The sequence below is a fragment of the Homarus americanus genome, unplaced genomic scaffold, assembly GCF_018991925.1.
Source record: "Homarus americanus isolate GMGI-L3 unplaced genomic scaffold, GMGI_Hamer_2.0 scaffold23578, whole genome shotgun sequence".
Taxonomy (NCBI): Eukaryota; Metazoa; Arthropoda; class Malacostraca; order Decapoda; family Nephropidae; genus Homarus; species Homarus americanus.
In genome coordinates, this window is record NW_024733231.1 from 549,047 (window position 1) to 563,392 (window position 14,346).

Sequence of the window (14,346 nt, forward strand, 5' to 3'; positions counted from 1 at the left end):
TCCTCCTCTTTTATTGTCCACTCATTCCTCTGTCTGGATGCTTCTGTTCATTAAGCCAAGAAGAGTAGGAACTCAGAATATTTGCTCAATCACCAGTCGTAAATGGAAGAATGATCCTCAAATCCCATTCTATGGCCAAGGCAGTAACTAGTGACCTGTGTACAGTATATGCTTATTAACACTAAGGATTGCCTGAAATTTATTTAATGAGCCCGTCACACGCTCTGTTTGTAGCTGGCAGATTGACCAGAAATCATGGAGAAGATATTTTTTTGAGTACTGTTCAAGGCTAAGATATTGTCATATACGGGGTATTTATTCAAGTGATGCCTTTTTATAAAAAAAATTAAAAATGCTGGGAAATCACATGAAACCCCCCAAAAATAAATAATAAATAAAAGGCATTTTGGCAAGACAGTATATGTGAAAAGTGAGAGTTTATCGTTTAATCCTCTTTTTGCTGTACCCACATCATTGCATCAGTCAGTATAAAATGAACATGAAAATAAAGAGTAAATCACGAGGAAGACGATGGTGTTATGAAGAAAAAAGATAATGTCACAAGTACTGGAGTTACAGAAAAAAGTAAAATAAAGGGGTGGTTAGGACCACAGTCACCGAAATGTTTATACAATACAGTAAGTCCTCGTTTAATGTTGCTCCCGATAATGTTGTTTCGTTATAAAGTCGCGACTCTTTAGATATCTAAAATTCGGTTAACGTCCCGACGACTCAATATAACGTCGTTTTTAGTGTCGTCGTGGACTAATTTTTATGGCGCATCATCCTCTATCGTCTTGCCGCATTACACACTCTCTTCTTGGCGTGCTACCTCTCATTCACGGAAAGTCACAGTGTCCCCAGGCATCGTCAGTCTTTGTTAGGCTTCCACAGCGTTCGTGTGTGTTTAAGTGTTTTTGCTCTTAATACTGTACTCTAACAATTCAAAATGGCTTCCAAGCACCCATCAAGTGCTACTGATGCTAGTGTTATGAAGAAGCAACGTAAGACCATTAGCTTTGCTATGAAAATGGAAGTTTTAAACTGGGAGAAGGAGCACCCTGCCGGGCCTCAGTGACTCCCCATCCTCCTCCTCCTCTCCCGCACTCCTCCTCCGCTCCACTACCCACCACACACTCGCTCCACCACCTATGTCCATCATTGAGTACAATACAAAATGATTTATAGTTTTATATATTGTTTCGGTCATCTCCCTTTTCCCTCAATATTTGTTTCAGTTACCCATTGTATTTAGTTTCTATTGTGTCCCATTTTTCTTTAGAATCGAATTTCCAAGCTTATGGTAAAGACTTTTAAAAATGTCTTGATTATTTTTATATTATTATGTACAGCATAATAGTACAGTCTCTTCTCGACTTACGACAACCAGGGCATATGACGGCCATGGTCGTATAAAATATTTTTTCATATTGCGTATTTTTGAGTCCTGACATAAGTGATTGCGCTGTGTACTGACAAAATTTTTTTTTGTTATTCCCTTTAAAATGGCTGGCAAGCGTAATGAATCGGCTGCTTGTGCAATTAACCAGGCCGTTCACATATATTTATTATTTGGGTTTAAGTAACGAAACCCAAACGGTAGTTCCTTGTTTTATTATAAAAGGATTGTATATATAATTCCTGAGTGTAGATCGACCGTAAGTTCCACTGTTTAAGAGTGAATGAGAAAGGGACGGCGTTTATGTATTATAAACGTTAGGTCACGTCCTTACGATATAAGTTGATGTGAGCGACTCATGAGTAGTGACCCATCGAGGGAGAACGGTATGGGTACGTCGTTCCCCCTCGAGGGAAGACGGAGCCATCCACTGCGGCTCTCAAACAACGTCTTCCTCTAGTCAAGGATATCAAACTACTGCTCGCTTTAAGTGGCCAGGAGCCGGCTACTTATGCCTTTACTCAGCATAGTATGACGCAGCTTCCCGTGGGCACACCTTATCACGTGCATTGAACATGTCACCTCATAGCCAGTGGAAAGTTACAGAGTGGTGAATCTGAATATAATATCAGATGTATTGACCCATTTATATAATATGTTCTGTTGATGAGACAGGGGCCCATTACATCACTCGGTCACCTACCAGCCGAGCTCCGTGAGGCCTAAATAACTCACAGAGTACAGCACATCCTAGACAAACCTAACCATATTATAAACAGATATGTAGACAGTAAGCTGGGGATTCTATTACTGTAGGGGTATTAGCTACTACAGGGGACCTATACGTTAGTGTCGTACGGGTTAGTTTGTTATGAACAATGTTGAATTTGGATGACACTGCCTTGTAATAACAGAACAGGAACTTGATGTAAAACACAAATATTACTGCCAATATCAAAAGCAACATGGCAGAAATAATCTTCGCCTATTTCATGGTTAAGAACGCACCTTCTGAGCAATGTACAACTTTTGCTACTGTTATCACGCTAGATGAATGAGTGTGTGGTGCGTAAGACTCTTTCAACGAAACATTCATTTTTGCGGAGAGCAATGGTACTGGGTTGTGAAGGGTACTACACGGCATGGCTGAAAATTTAAGTCTGTGATACTTTTGTAGCACTATCATATTTTTATTTTAAGAAGATGTGTCTTTGACATCATTAAAATATGTAGTTTGAAACTTTAGTATATATTAACATAAGTAAGCACTTACAACAATGACATTAACCTATTGATGTCCTATCAATGTGATGGCATGTCTTGAACGTGTAAATGTGTGTATATACTTAATGTATGCCTAGATACTACCTATATCTTGTAGGCTTGATTGAAGAAGCGTCAGCGTTTTACTTGCTTGATCTTCATGGACCCTAAACACGAAAGTGTTGCAACTCATCACCATAACTCATTCAGTAACCAGAATATTTCTTACCTGGAAACTATTTGTTGCAAAGAATCTCAAAACAGTCATCAGCTGATGAATGGAAGGTAGAGGTGAACCATAGCCAACAGGTTTGTAAAGTAAATGCTCCATATCGCAGAAAATATCAAGGAAGTCTCCCTTGCTGAACCTATATCGTTGTCTGAATTGCGTGTCATCATAAAAATTTATAGGATTCTGCCTGTCTACCACCAGTCTTCTCTATGCAAAATTTCCAATTTGATATCACCAAAAGGTGCACTTTGTCAAAATTCATGTTGACTTGCTATCTTGAATGATGGATCGACCGCTAAACCTGCCACCAGGCTGGATTAATGCAAGGATTTGACAAATCTGACCCCAAACCAGGTTTGAATCTTTGTGTTGACTCAAGCCAACATTCTGAATACCAACAATCTTCAAACTTCGCTTGATCCTTGGTTTAAAAATCTTCATATGGTTTCAAACCAGCGCTCTGAATTCGGGCCTGAGACTTCATAGGACAGGTTTATGGGCATGGAGCAACATGGTAAGGGGGAAAAAAAAAAAGGTTCATTCCCGGTGGTGTTGTTCCATAATTTTTCCCGCCGATTTTACAAGTGTACCCCAAAAATTTATGACCCATTAACTACCGCTTCGTATAACCGACGATTACATAGAGAGGAAATACCCCACAAGTTTTGTTGATACCCCAGAGCGGAGTGACAGAGTTTCTTTGAATTTGGCGGGTGGTAACATGGCACGAATTCTTGCCACAAGAGGGCTCTGCGCGCTACCCTGACTTATTCCTGACATCTTTGCTCTTGTTAACAATTTACTATGTGTCTCCGACTTCGTATTTTTTCGTTATTTCCAACTGAGTGCGTTACTCATGCCTAAATGCCCCTGTGATAGTTCCTCTTGTGCTGGGCAGCTTGCTGTGATGTGATAAGGTATAATAAGGCATAATAAGAGAGGTGATGGACCAGCAATGAGTGTTAGACACTTGAACTTGCCATCCTAGACCATCTCTACCATCCTGAACACAGGTAAATAAGTCTCAATTTATGCTTTACATTGTTTATTTAAGGTTTATTATGCCTGTTTTATTTTTTTGCTTGACAGTGCATAACAAAGATATATCAAGGGTAGATGGGAGTTTCTGAAGGGTGGCCAGTCCCTAACCTTCTGAATCTGTTATGTTCTTATGGGATTAATTGCTTCGATAATTTCGTTGATTCACTAGACAACGACTTTTCCTGGTTCCTATATGCATCAGTTATCGGGATACACCTGCACAGTCCTAGGCATCACCACTACTCTAGTATCCTGCACCATGAATACCTCATTCACTAGTTGGTGATGTACTCCTACCCGGCACACATGCAACATTTGGAGAAGCATTTCTACGTACCTTCCTCCTGGTCTCTAAACACTTCTCGTATGCTAATGATTAGTTCATCAGAATCACTATTGCTGAAGCTCACACAAGAACTACCATTTCCTTATTCACTCAGCGAATCTACCAGATTTTCATCCTAACCTTCACTCTCTGATTTCCATAATATATTTTTTTTCTGAGTGTCAAGGTAACACTATAGCAGTTAGTTTATTATTTGTATGATGCATCACTGGAAATGCCAGATACCTTCTCCATGACAAAAAAAAATCATATTGGTACAGGTAGGGACCAAGGCAGGAAAGGAAAAGTTGCCACGAGTTACAATAGTTCACCTGAACAGAAATCAGGAACCAAATTTATAAATTATGGCATGGAAAGATCCTAACTATACAGTCACGGTTGTCATGGGACAAAAGGTGCTCACCATTTATTTAAAAAACCTTGAATAGTAGATTTTGAGGGCAGACAAGCCTAAATGAGGATATCTTGCCTGCCAGGTGCTAATGAACAGAAATGAAGGTTGAAACCTTTAGAACCTGTGTTTATTTGGCTTAGGTCTTTAGAGGTCCAGAGAATCTCTTGGAGAGACACTCCTCATTTCCTTTATCCAATGAGTGTTTAGAGGAAATAACTTTATTAGCTGCATGTGTAACTACTGTAGGTGGGTAGCTGCTTTAACAGATAATGCAACACTCACAAGATTAATGCTTCTGCCACTGAATTATATACTGGTGGTGGTGATGAAGGCAAAGCAGACATTGTCATGAAGGTTTTAGAATATTGGTAACATGTTTAATTACTAATTGCCCAAAAGGACATTAAAAATACGCTCACACATATATAATAACAAATTCAAAGGAAACTAATTAATGAACTAACCTTGAACTTCTGAATTGCTTCTCCTAAAGCTTCAATTGTTTCAATGTCCAAGTGATTGGTAGGCTCATCAAGAATGAAGAAATTGGGGTTACCCATGCACATAAGAGAAAATGCAACACGAGATTTCTGTCCTCCTGAAAGACTTGCCACTTGCTGAAGGGCTAAATCTCCACTAACCCCAAAGGAACCAAGCTGACGCCGATATTCCTCAATAGTTTTGCCTGGGAAAAAGCAATAAGAATTATTAAATATCTGTATCTTGTAATACCTTTTACTTATTCAATGACCAAAGCATCTCAGGCTCATCAATTATAATTAACAATTACTATATAGTAATATATATACCCTTACTAAATTGCAACAAATCTTGTCTGCTTAACTGCATATACAGTACTGTACTGTTGAATGTCCACATCAATTATCCATACAAGACTATCATTGGGGCTATAACAATCATACATAATTCAGCATACACATCTATACTGTACTAGGGCAAGAGTCTATTGGTGGACAGCGCACCTAAATATGCCTTCCAGTAAAGGGTTAATAACAGTGAAAGAGTTAGAGAATTACCAATATCACAAGTAAAGTATTTTGGTTTATTACATGCTTTCCATGGGCACATGTTCATGATAAAATCCACTTCACACATTTATCCATTTTATGGAAGTCCCTTGGTCCCAAACTTTTCAGTTAACATATTTTAGTGCATTATGAAGAAGACTTTACGTAATGTTAATTTCTCTCAAAATTTAAATTACAGTATATCACACCTTTATAGATATACTCTGTATTATTAAATATCATTTTGTAAGATTTAAGTAAATTTCTATGTAATAATTATTAGAATAAAGTAACAACAATAACCATAATAATTTCAATAATAATAATAATAATTTCAACTAGAAAAACAATAATAATGATAATTCAAAATCAATTATGAACCCACCTGAATATTTGCTCTGCAATAGTTCCACTGAACAGACCCTCATATCTAACTGGTCCACATGATGTTGCGTGAAGTAGCCTATCCTGAGAGACCTGTTAAAAAAAGAAAATAACAAAAATAAGTACAGCTCCTCCCCGACTTACGACGGGGTTAGGGACCTAAATCCAGGTCGTAAGTCGAAATGGTCGTAAGTAAAAATGGTCGTAAGTCGAAAATGCTTAAATAATACATAGAAAATCTAAAATGGGTCTCTTTTTCTTATCAGCATCACAAAACTCTCACTTTTAAGCTTGCCAGCCATTTTAAAGTGAATTACAAAAAAAATTTTTCTCTGTGTACTGACGTTGGGACTCGAAAATACGTAATTCGACAAAATTTTAGTAGGACTGAGGCAGGTCGTAAGTGCGAGTGGTCGTAAGTCGAGTAGGTCGTAAGTCAGGGAGGAGCTGTATATATATGCACAAACACACACACACACACACAGTAAGTCTCTGTTGAACGTTATTCCTTTGAATGAAATTCCCAAAACTGTATAACGAAAGCAAGTTTTTACTACCCATTTGCCAATTGCTTTCTCACCACCAGCTCCATGATGACCACCATCACCACCACTACCCCTATTATCGCCACTTAAATCACAATTTTCACCTTCCTCCCTACCTCCCACCCACTGCTTCTCGCCAACACTCTGCCTCTCTCACTCATTCTACTATGACTGTCATTCATGATACAATATTGTACAGTATTGTACATTGTTTGTTTGTAATTATCACTCCATAATTTAAAATTTATGTAACAATGTAGAAGGAATACGATGTTGTTAATTTATACTTGCATTCAATTTTGTAGGTAGACATCAGCTGTTCAACCGTGTCTGACAGTGCTGCTGCTAGTGTTACCAAACAAACCGACAGACGCATCATCTCCTCACCACTTACCACAATCTCTTCCTCCACCACCAGCTCCATGATCACCACCATTACTTTATTATCACCACTTAAATCATAATTTCAGTGATGGAGAGATGGATTTGCTTTAGCCAGAGCAGATCAGCAAGACATCCACTGCCTTCCACCCACTTCCCACCTTCCTCCCTTCCACCCACTTCCCACCTTCCTCCCTTCCACCCACTTCCCACCTTCCTCCCTTCCACCCAGTTCCCACTGCATCTTACTGACACTTTGCCTCTCTCACTCATTCTACAATGACTGTCATTCATGATACAATATTGTACAAGAAAAAATATTGTATTGCCAAACCATTAAATAAAAAACAAATGAAAGTTTAACACAGTTGCCATTTGCATACACTCCCTGGTCAGCCATAGTAACAGACACTAGCTGGGACTCTACTTCTGCCATCTCCCTAGCAGCACTCCCCCACCCCCCCCCCAACTACAATCTGCGCCCTCTTCCTCTTCCTCACTGAGCCAACTAACTTGTGTACAAAGAAATGTACACTGTATTCCCTTTATATGTTTGCCCTTAGGACAATTATTTCTTTTACTTTTTCACAAAATGCATTAAAGGATGGTGTGTGCATATAACTGAGTAAAAATAAATGAAGAAAGTTACATATATCTACCCAAAAATATGAGTTGAAAAACAACTATAACACCTGACAGCTTGGCCCAGTAGCCTGGTGGTTACAGTGACAAGTCTAACCTAGCTACAATGCCATGATTAATCACTAATAGCAGTAAATCCAGTGAAATATGGCACGGAGCGAGGAGAGTTACAACTACAGACGACACACAACTAGCGGTCACAACTCCCTTTACCTGCTCCCGTTGCTAGGCATAGCCAGGTGTACATATGGGAGAAATACATATTTTGTATGTACAGTAGGTTCTCAAATTTTGCGAGTTTTTAATTCAATGTTTTTTATTTTAACACAAAAAAACACTACACAATTTCAAATTTCGACGGCGGAAACTCGAATTTCGACGGGTTTGAGCAGCCCGCCAACGTTCAGACGTGCACAATCGTGTAAACAGCGCCATTTCTCTTATTTACAAAAGATTCATTATTGTTTATGACAATGTCTTTTTGATTGAATTAATGTTTATGTGTGCAAAATGAACAATACAATTCATTAATAATACGTAGAATATTAAAACACGAGGAGACGAGACGGCTTTGTTTTTGTCAATGTTTACAAAACCAGTGACTGACTGGTTCTACATATAAAACTGAAGAAAATAAGACCCTGGTTGTAGCTGTAGTAAAATCAATGTAAAAAAATTAATATACAGTGAACCCTCACTTTACGCGGTTAATTCAACCCACGGCGGCCCGCGCAAAGTGAGAAACGCGTAAAGTGAACAACATAACATATGGGATTAATTGAAATAGAGACCGGGCCGACCCCCAAACTCCACTTTTTCAGACACAATACCTACGTTGTAGTAAAAATAACTTCTTAATTTTATGATGGTATGCACACACAATTAATAATTAAGAGAAATATCAATAATATTAGGTTTTTTAACACTTACATTAGTAGAAAAGATGGCTGGGCACACGGGGATGGGGGGTTGGTTCCGAGGCAGAGGGCAGATTATTGGCCCTCACCTGTATCACTTGTATCAATTGTATCACTATCCACCACAGAGGCTTGCAGGGCCTCTTTGTCAAACCCCTCAAAGTCCATATAAGTCCATACCATCTCTATAATTATCACTATCACTGACTTGGGCCGGCTGTGGTGGGTGGCGGGTGAAGAACTCGGTAATGTTTTGATGACTGGGCGACCTTGTGCGCACCCTGCTCGCGCCGCTCTCCGCGTAAAGGGGTACACACACCGCGGAATGTGAGCATTCCGGTTTCAGCAGGGTACCGCGTAAACGTGGAAACGCGGAATGTGGGACCGCGTAAAGCGAGGGTTGACTGTAGTTGTTTTAAGTAATGTTATTTAATGTTAGTAAATGGAACAATAGAAGTAACTAACCATTAATGGTAAAGAAAAAAGTGAGATCGCGTATGTAAGTGTGCACATGTGAAAACATATCGTCATTACTCTACAAAAGAATATGAAAGCAACACATATTTACTGTTCATATATGTTTTAATTAATGTTTCTGAATTAAAAAAAAAATTGCAACTCCAATTGCAACTTGCAATTGTTGAGGCAACTAGATATGTCTGATTACTGCAAATGTGTTATTGTCAATTTGTCGGTGAAAGATTTTATCCTTAATAGATGTAGGTTAACATTTCACCTGTAGGCAAATGCTTAGAAAAGCCTAAGTAAGGAAGCATATTCCTTTAACACATAATATCTGACCAGTATGGGGAGGATCATCGTGTCTCCGTCGGGGTCGTGGAGATGTGGTCCAGCAGGCGTCACGTGTTTTTTTTTTTTTGGGGCACAGATGTATATGCGATCGGACGTTGTTCGGTCGGGCGTTAACCGGCGCATGACTGTATATACAGTCGACCCTCGTTAATTCGGACTAATAGGGGGGAAGGGTGTCCGTTTTAGCCGATTATCCGAATTAACCGATTTAGGGGTTAATATTGCATTATATTTCAGTCATTGTTTTCGTCACGATTTTATCCCACTTTCCACTGTAATACATACGTAATTTCAGCAAAAATATTACATTTCCGTGAATGTATTATATCAAGCACAGTATGAATAGAATATCATTGTAATACAACCGTATTTTAACCGAAAACTAGTAAAAAACGAATAACATCTCAAGAACATCGGAAGCTTAGGTAAAGTCTTTTGTTTTCGTCATGTATTTTATCCTATTTTACATTGAAATACATCACATTTCAGCAAAACTATTTATTTCCAAGAATATATTCATTCAGGTGCAGTTTAGGTAAAATATACGTGTGATGTAACAGTTTTTTAACTGATAACGATTCGAAAAACACGTATCCTCTAGCCCTGTTCAAGGAGAGGACTGGGAGAAGCTGTTTGGTGCTGCAGACAATGACAAGGAAAATGATTTTGATGGATTTTAATGAAAATATTCAGAAATATGGTATCGTAGTATTTATTCAAGTCAATTAGGATAGAATATTATTGTAATACAACAGTTTTTTAACTGAAAACCAATCGAAAAGCGATTATGGTAACATCTTTTGAACGAAAGAAAGCGAAAGTTTTCGTCACGATTTTATCCCACTTTCCACTGTAATACGTACGTCATTTGAGCAAAAATATTACATTTCCGTGAATGCATTATATCAAGCACAGTATGAATAGAATACCATTGTAATATAACAGTATTTTAACCAAAAACTATTAAAAAAAAACGAGTAACTTCTCTTGAACATCGGAAGGTTAGGTAAAATCTTTTGTTTTTGTCATGTATTTTATCCTATTTTACATTAAAATACATCACGTTTCAGCAAAACTACTATTTATTTCCGAGAATATATTCATTCAGGCACAGTTAAAGTAAAATATACATGTGGTGTAACAGTTTTTAACTGAAAACGATTTGAAAAACACGTGTACCGTCTAGCTGATACTCAACAGCTGGTGGTGCGTCATGCGTCGTTGTAAACAATAGGAGGTTGAAGTAGATTACCGGGTATTATATTAAGTGTGAAATATCAAAAAGGTTTTTATTACCGGTATTTTTTGTAGATCAATGAGAACTGTGATACCGTATATGATATGATAAGTTAGCCTGTGCTAAGAACTTTAACATAGACTACTGAAAGCATGTTGTAAGGTAATTTAGCCTATTGTAAGTTGGTGAGCTTCATTTGCTGAAGGAACTGCACAACTTTTCATTACTAATTGGTACATATTTTACGTTTCCATTGTTTACTGGCAGTAAATGGTAAATATTTTTCATGTCTGAAGCTAAAAGTTGCATCCCCCCCCCCACACTAGTGGTGGAGACGTTACATTTAACCAAAAAGACACGCACAGGTCACTGACCCACATCGGGGCCTTCGGGCCGAAAATGTAATAACAATTATTTATAGTAAATAAAATTTATAATAAAAAATACAAAACAAAAAAATAATAATGATAACAATATTAATAATAATAATAATAATATTAATAATAATAATAATAAAATAATAATAATAATAATAATAATAATAATAATAATAATAATAATAAAATAATAATAAAAATAAAATTAATAATAATAATAACAATAATACTGTAATAATAAAATAATAATAATAATAATAATAATAACAATAATAACAAACAAATACAAGAATGAAAAAAGATAAAAAGCGAGAAACAACCTAGATCTATGAATTTATTATTATTATTACTATTATTATAATTATTATTATATTTTAGCCCCCAGGCCCCAATGTGGGTCAGTGACCTGCGGCCGGATGGGCTGATACCTGTACAGTATATATATATAAAAAACAAAAAAACAAAACCTAACCTAACTACTGTATGCTGAAATCCGAAATGCATCTGGCCCCATGGATTTCGGATAAGGGATTGTCAACCTGTATTACCCCATCACCCACTCACACACTGGCCCCAGTCATCTCCGGCCTCCCTCTCTCCCGTGCTCATAAATGCTTTTGATTCAAGAGTTGACACTCCCAGGGTTCAAACCACACAGAGAGGGTGGATTGACAATGCTGACTGTAACATAATGTTGAGACTTTTAAATAAAATTTGGTGAAATAATAAACACATCTGGAATCATGTTAGGTCAAGTGCACAATGCCAACAAGACAAGCCGAGTAAGAAAGATTTTTGGCACTTGTGTGTGTATGCAAATGCAGAATGAGAGACTTTAAAGTCAGTTGTAGTATGAATTCAAGACAATATGAACAATATCCCTCTGCCTTATTACAACTACAAGAATTCCTCATGCACTCAGGGTATCGCCTATACACAATAACTCCTACTCTTTTTTATGTTATATTCAAATGTTGCTCAAAATATTTTCCCCATCTCCTTTTTAATTCCTCTTTTTTCAGCAATATATCCTGTCTTTCATCAACTGTCATCAACTGCCACTTCCAATTTCTCTCTTCTTTTTTCTTAACCCATTCAGTTTCCTCCAGGAGAACTTCATGTTCTCCTGTGACAACCTTTCTCCCCCATCTTTAACCTGCTTTTCTGATACATTTTTTACTTTTTTATTTTATCGCTTCTTACTTGCTACTGGCACTCATGTGCCTTTCTTATCTCATTACCTAATCCTATATATTATCAACCTCTCATCCCATCATTCCCTCTTCTTGTTTTTCATTCCTATTCCCTTCTATCCACACACTTTAATTGCACATTTCAATGGTGGACGAGTCTATCTATACGAAGAAAAGACACTGGCTTTTCTTTTTCTTCTGAAAATAACACCATAGAAATGTTTTAATAAGATACTGTGTGTAGAAATCCAAGCCAGCTAAGATTAAATAGCAAAAATGATGTAAAATCTTACCTGTTGGCAACTCTTTGGCCACTAGTGGGTTCAAGTTCACCTAACAAAATCTTCAGTAACGTTGTTTTTCCTGTACCATTTTCACCAACCTAAAACAAAAACAGCATGAAATTACTTATGAAAATGAAAATCAGAAACTAAAATCTATTTCCAACAACTTGGAGGATTAGGAGGAGTAGCAGTAAGTAAAGTTTTAAGGGGCACACAAGAATAATTAAGGACTGATCCTTAAATCCAATTTCATTGGTGAGCCTGTAATTAGGTTGCTAGCACATAGTTTATAATATATAACTCTCCAATAGCTGAAATTGAAATCTGCTTGGATTTTTAGGGGAAAATTCTCTAAATTCGGGGTTTGGGAACAAATTCTGAGGTAGAGAATCGAGAGCATTTTCTGAAAAAAATAAATAAATAAATAAAATCTGGAAAATCTGCCCAAATTTGTATTTCTGGGTCTGGTAGCAAATATTGATTATGAAATAATGCAGAAATATCGATTATGAAGTAATGCACAAATACCGGATAATTTGAGAAAATTGCGACAAATAACTCCAAAACTTTCTTCTCAGGGCCTGGGGACAAGGGTTCCCAGTGTTATGAATATTGCAGCATGTTTAGCCGCATCCACACATGGTTGGTGTGTGGATGGGAAGACTCTGTGGAACGAATTGTGTTCGTTAACCGAGGGACCACTGTACTTCATTTGTTTTTCATTAATTAGTAAATATTTATTACTGCAATAATCTGTGCTTAATAATACCTGTACGCTTCATATACAATACAGTACAGTACTATGTACGAGGTCTGATCGAAAAGTATCCGACCTTTAGCAGGTGAAAAAAACAAGCTTACTTACTGAGTTCAAACTTTAATCCCCTTCAAAGTAGGCCCTTGGGACTCAACAAACTTAGCCCAGCGGTCCTTCCATTGCTGGAAACATTTTGTAAAGTCAGTTTTTGGGATCACCAACATTGTCGTGGTGGAGCTGCCAGTCCTCCGCCTCCCACAACTCTCGTCTCCACCACGACAATGCTCCAGCCAGCCCACTCATCCCATCTTGTCCAGGATTTTTTAGCCAAACACAGGATCACACAGGGCCAGCAGGCTCCCTCTCCTGACATGGTTCCCTGCGACTTTTGGCTGTTTTCTAAAATTAAGATGCCGCTGAAGGGTTCGAGATTTGAGGACACAAATGAGATAAAGAAAAAATGCAACGAAGATCATGTTTTCAGTAGTCTTTAAGTTTTCATCTTATATAATATCTCAGACTAAGGTTAGGAGAATATAATTTGCATTGCTGGAATCCTTGCAAGACAACGAATAATTTGAATATAAATGTCATATATTTTGCACAAGAGATAATATTAATCACCTGTATCACATTATATATATATATATATATATATATATATATATATATATATATATATATATATATATATATATATATATATATATATATATATATACATATATATATATATATATATATATATATATATATATATATATATATATATATATATATATATATATATATATATATATATATATATATATATATATATATATATATATATATATATATATATATATATATATATATATATATATATATATATATATATATATATATATATATATATATATATATATATATATATATATATATATATATGCGTTAATTCAACCCACAGGGTACCGCTGGAAAGTGACAAACGTGAAGTGAACAAATAACATATGGGATTAATTGAAATAGAGACCGGGCCGACCCCCAAACTCCACTTTTTGACACACAATAACTATGTTGTAGTAAAAATATTATCTTAACTTTATGATGGTATGCACACACAATTAATAA

General features: G+C 36.7%; 1 protein-coding gene across 1 annotated transcript in view; it reads right to left on the minus strand.

Moving 5' to 3' along the window:
- Window positions 1-14,346, minus strand: part of LOC121869524 (ATP-binding cassette sub-family F member 3-like) — an 89,771-nt gene that overhangs the window by 664 nt on the left and 74,761 nt on the right. The window contains exons 12-14 of the mRNA XM_042370882.1: window positions 12,486-12,574; window positions 6,089-6,180; window positions 5,140-5,360 (exon numbers count right to left, since the gene is read on the minus strand). Coding sequence (XP_042226816.1) covers window positions 5,140-5,360; window positions 6,089-6,180; window positions 12,486-12,574 — 402 coding nt within the window. The remainder of the gene's footprint in view (window positions 1-5,139; window positions 5,361-6,088; window positions 6,181-12,485; window positions 12,575-14,346) is intronic.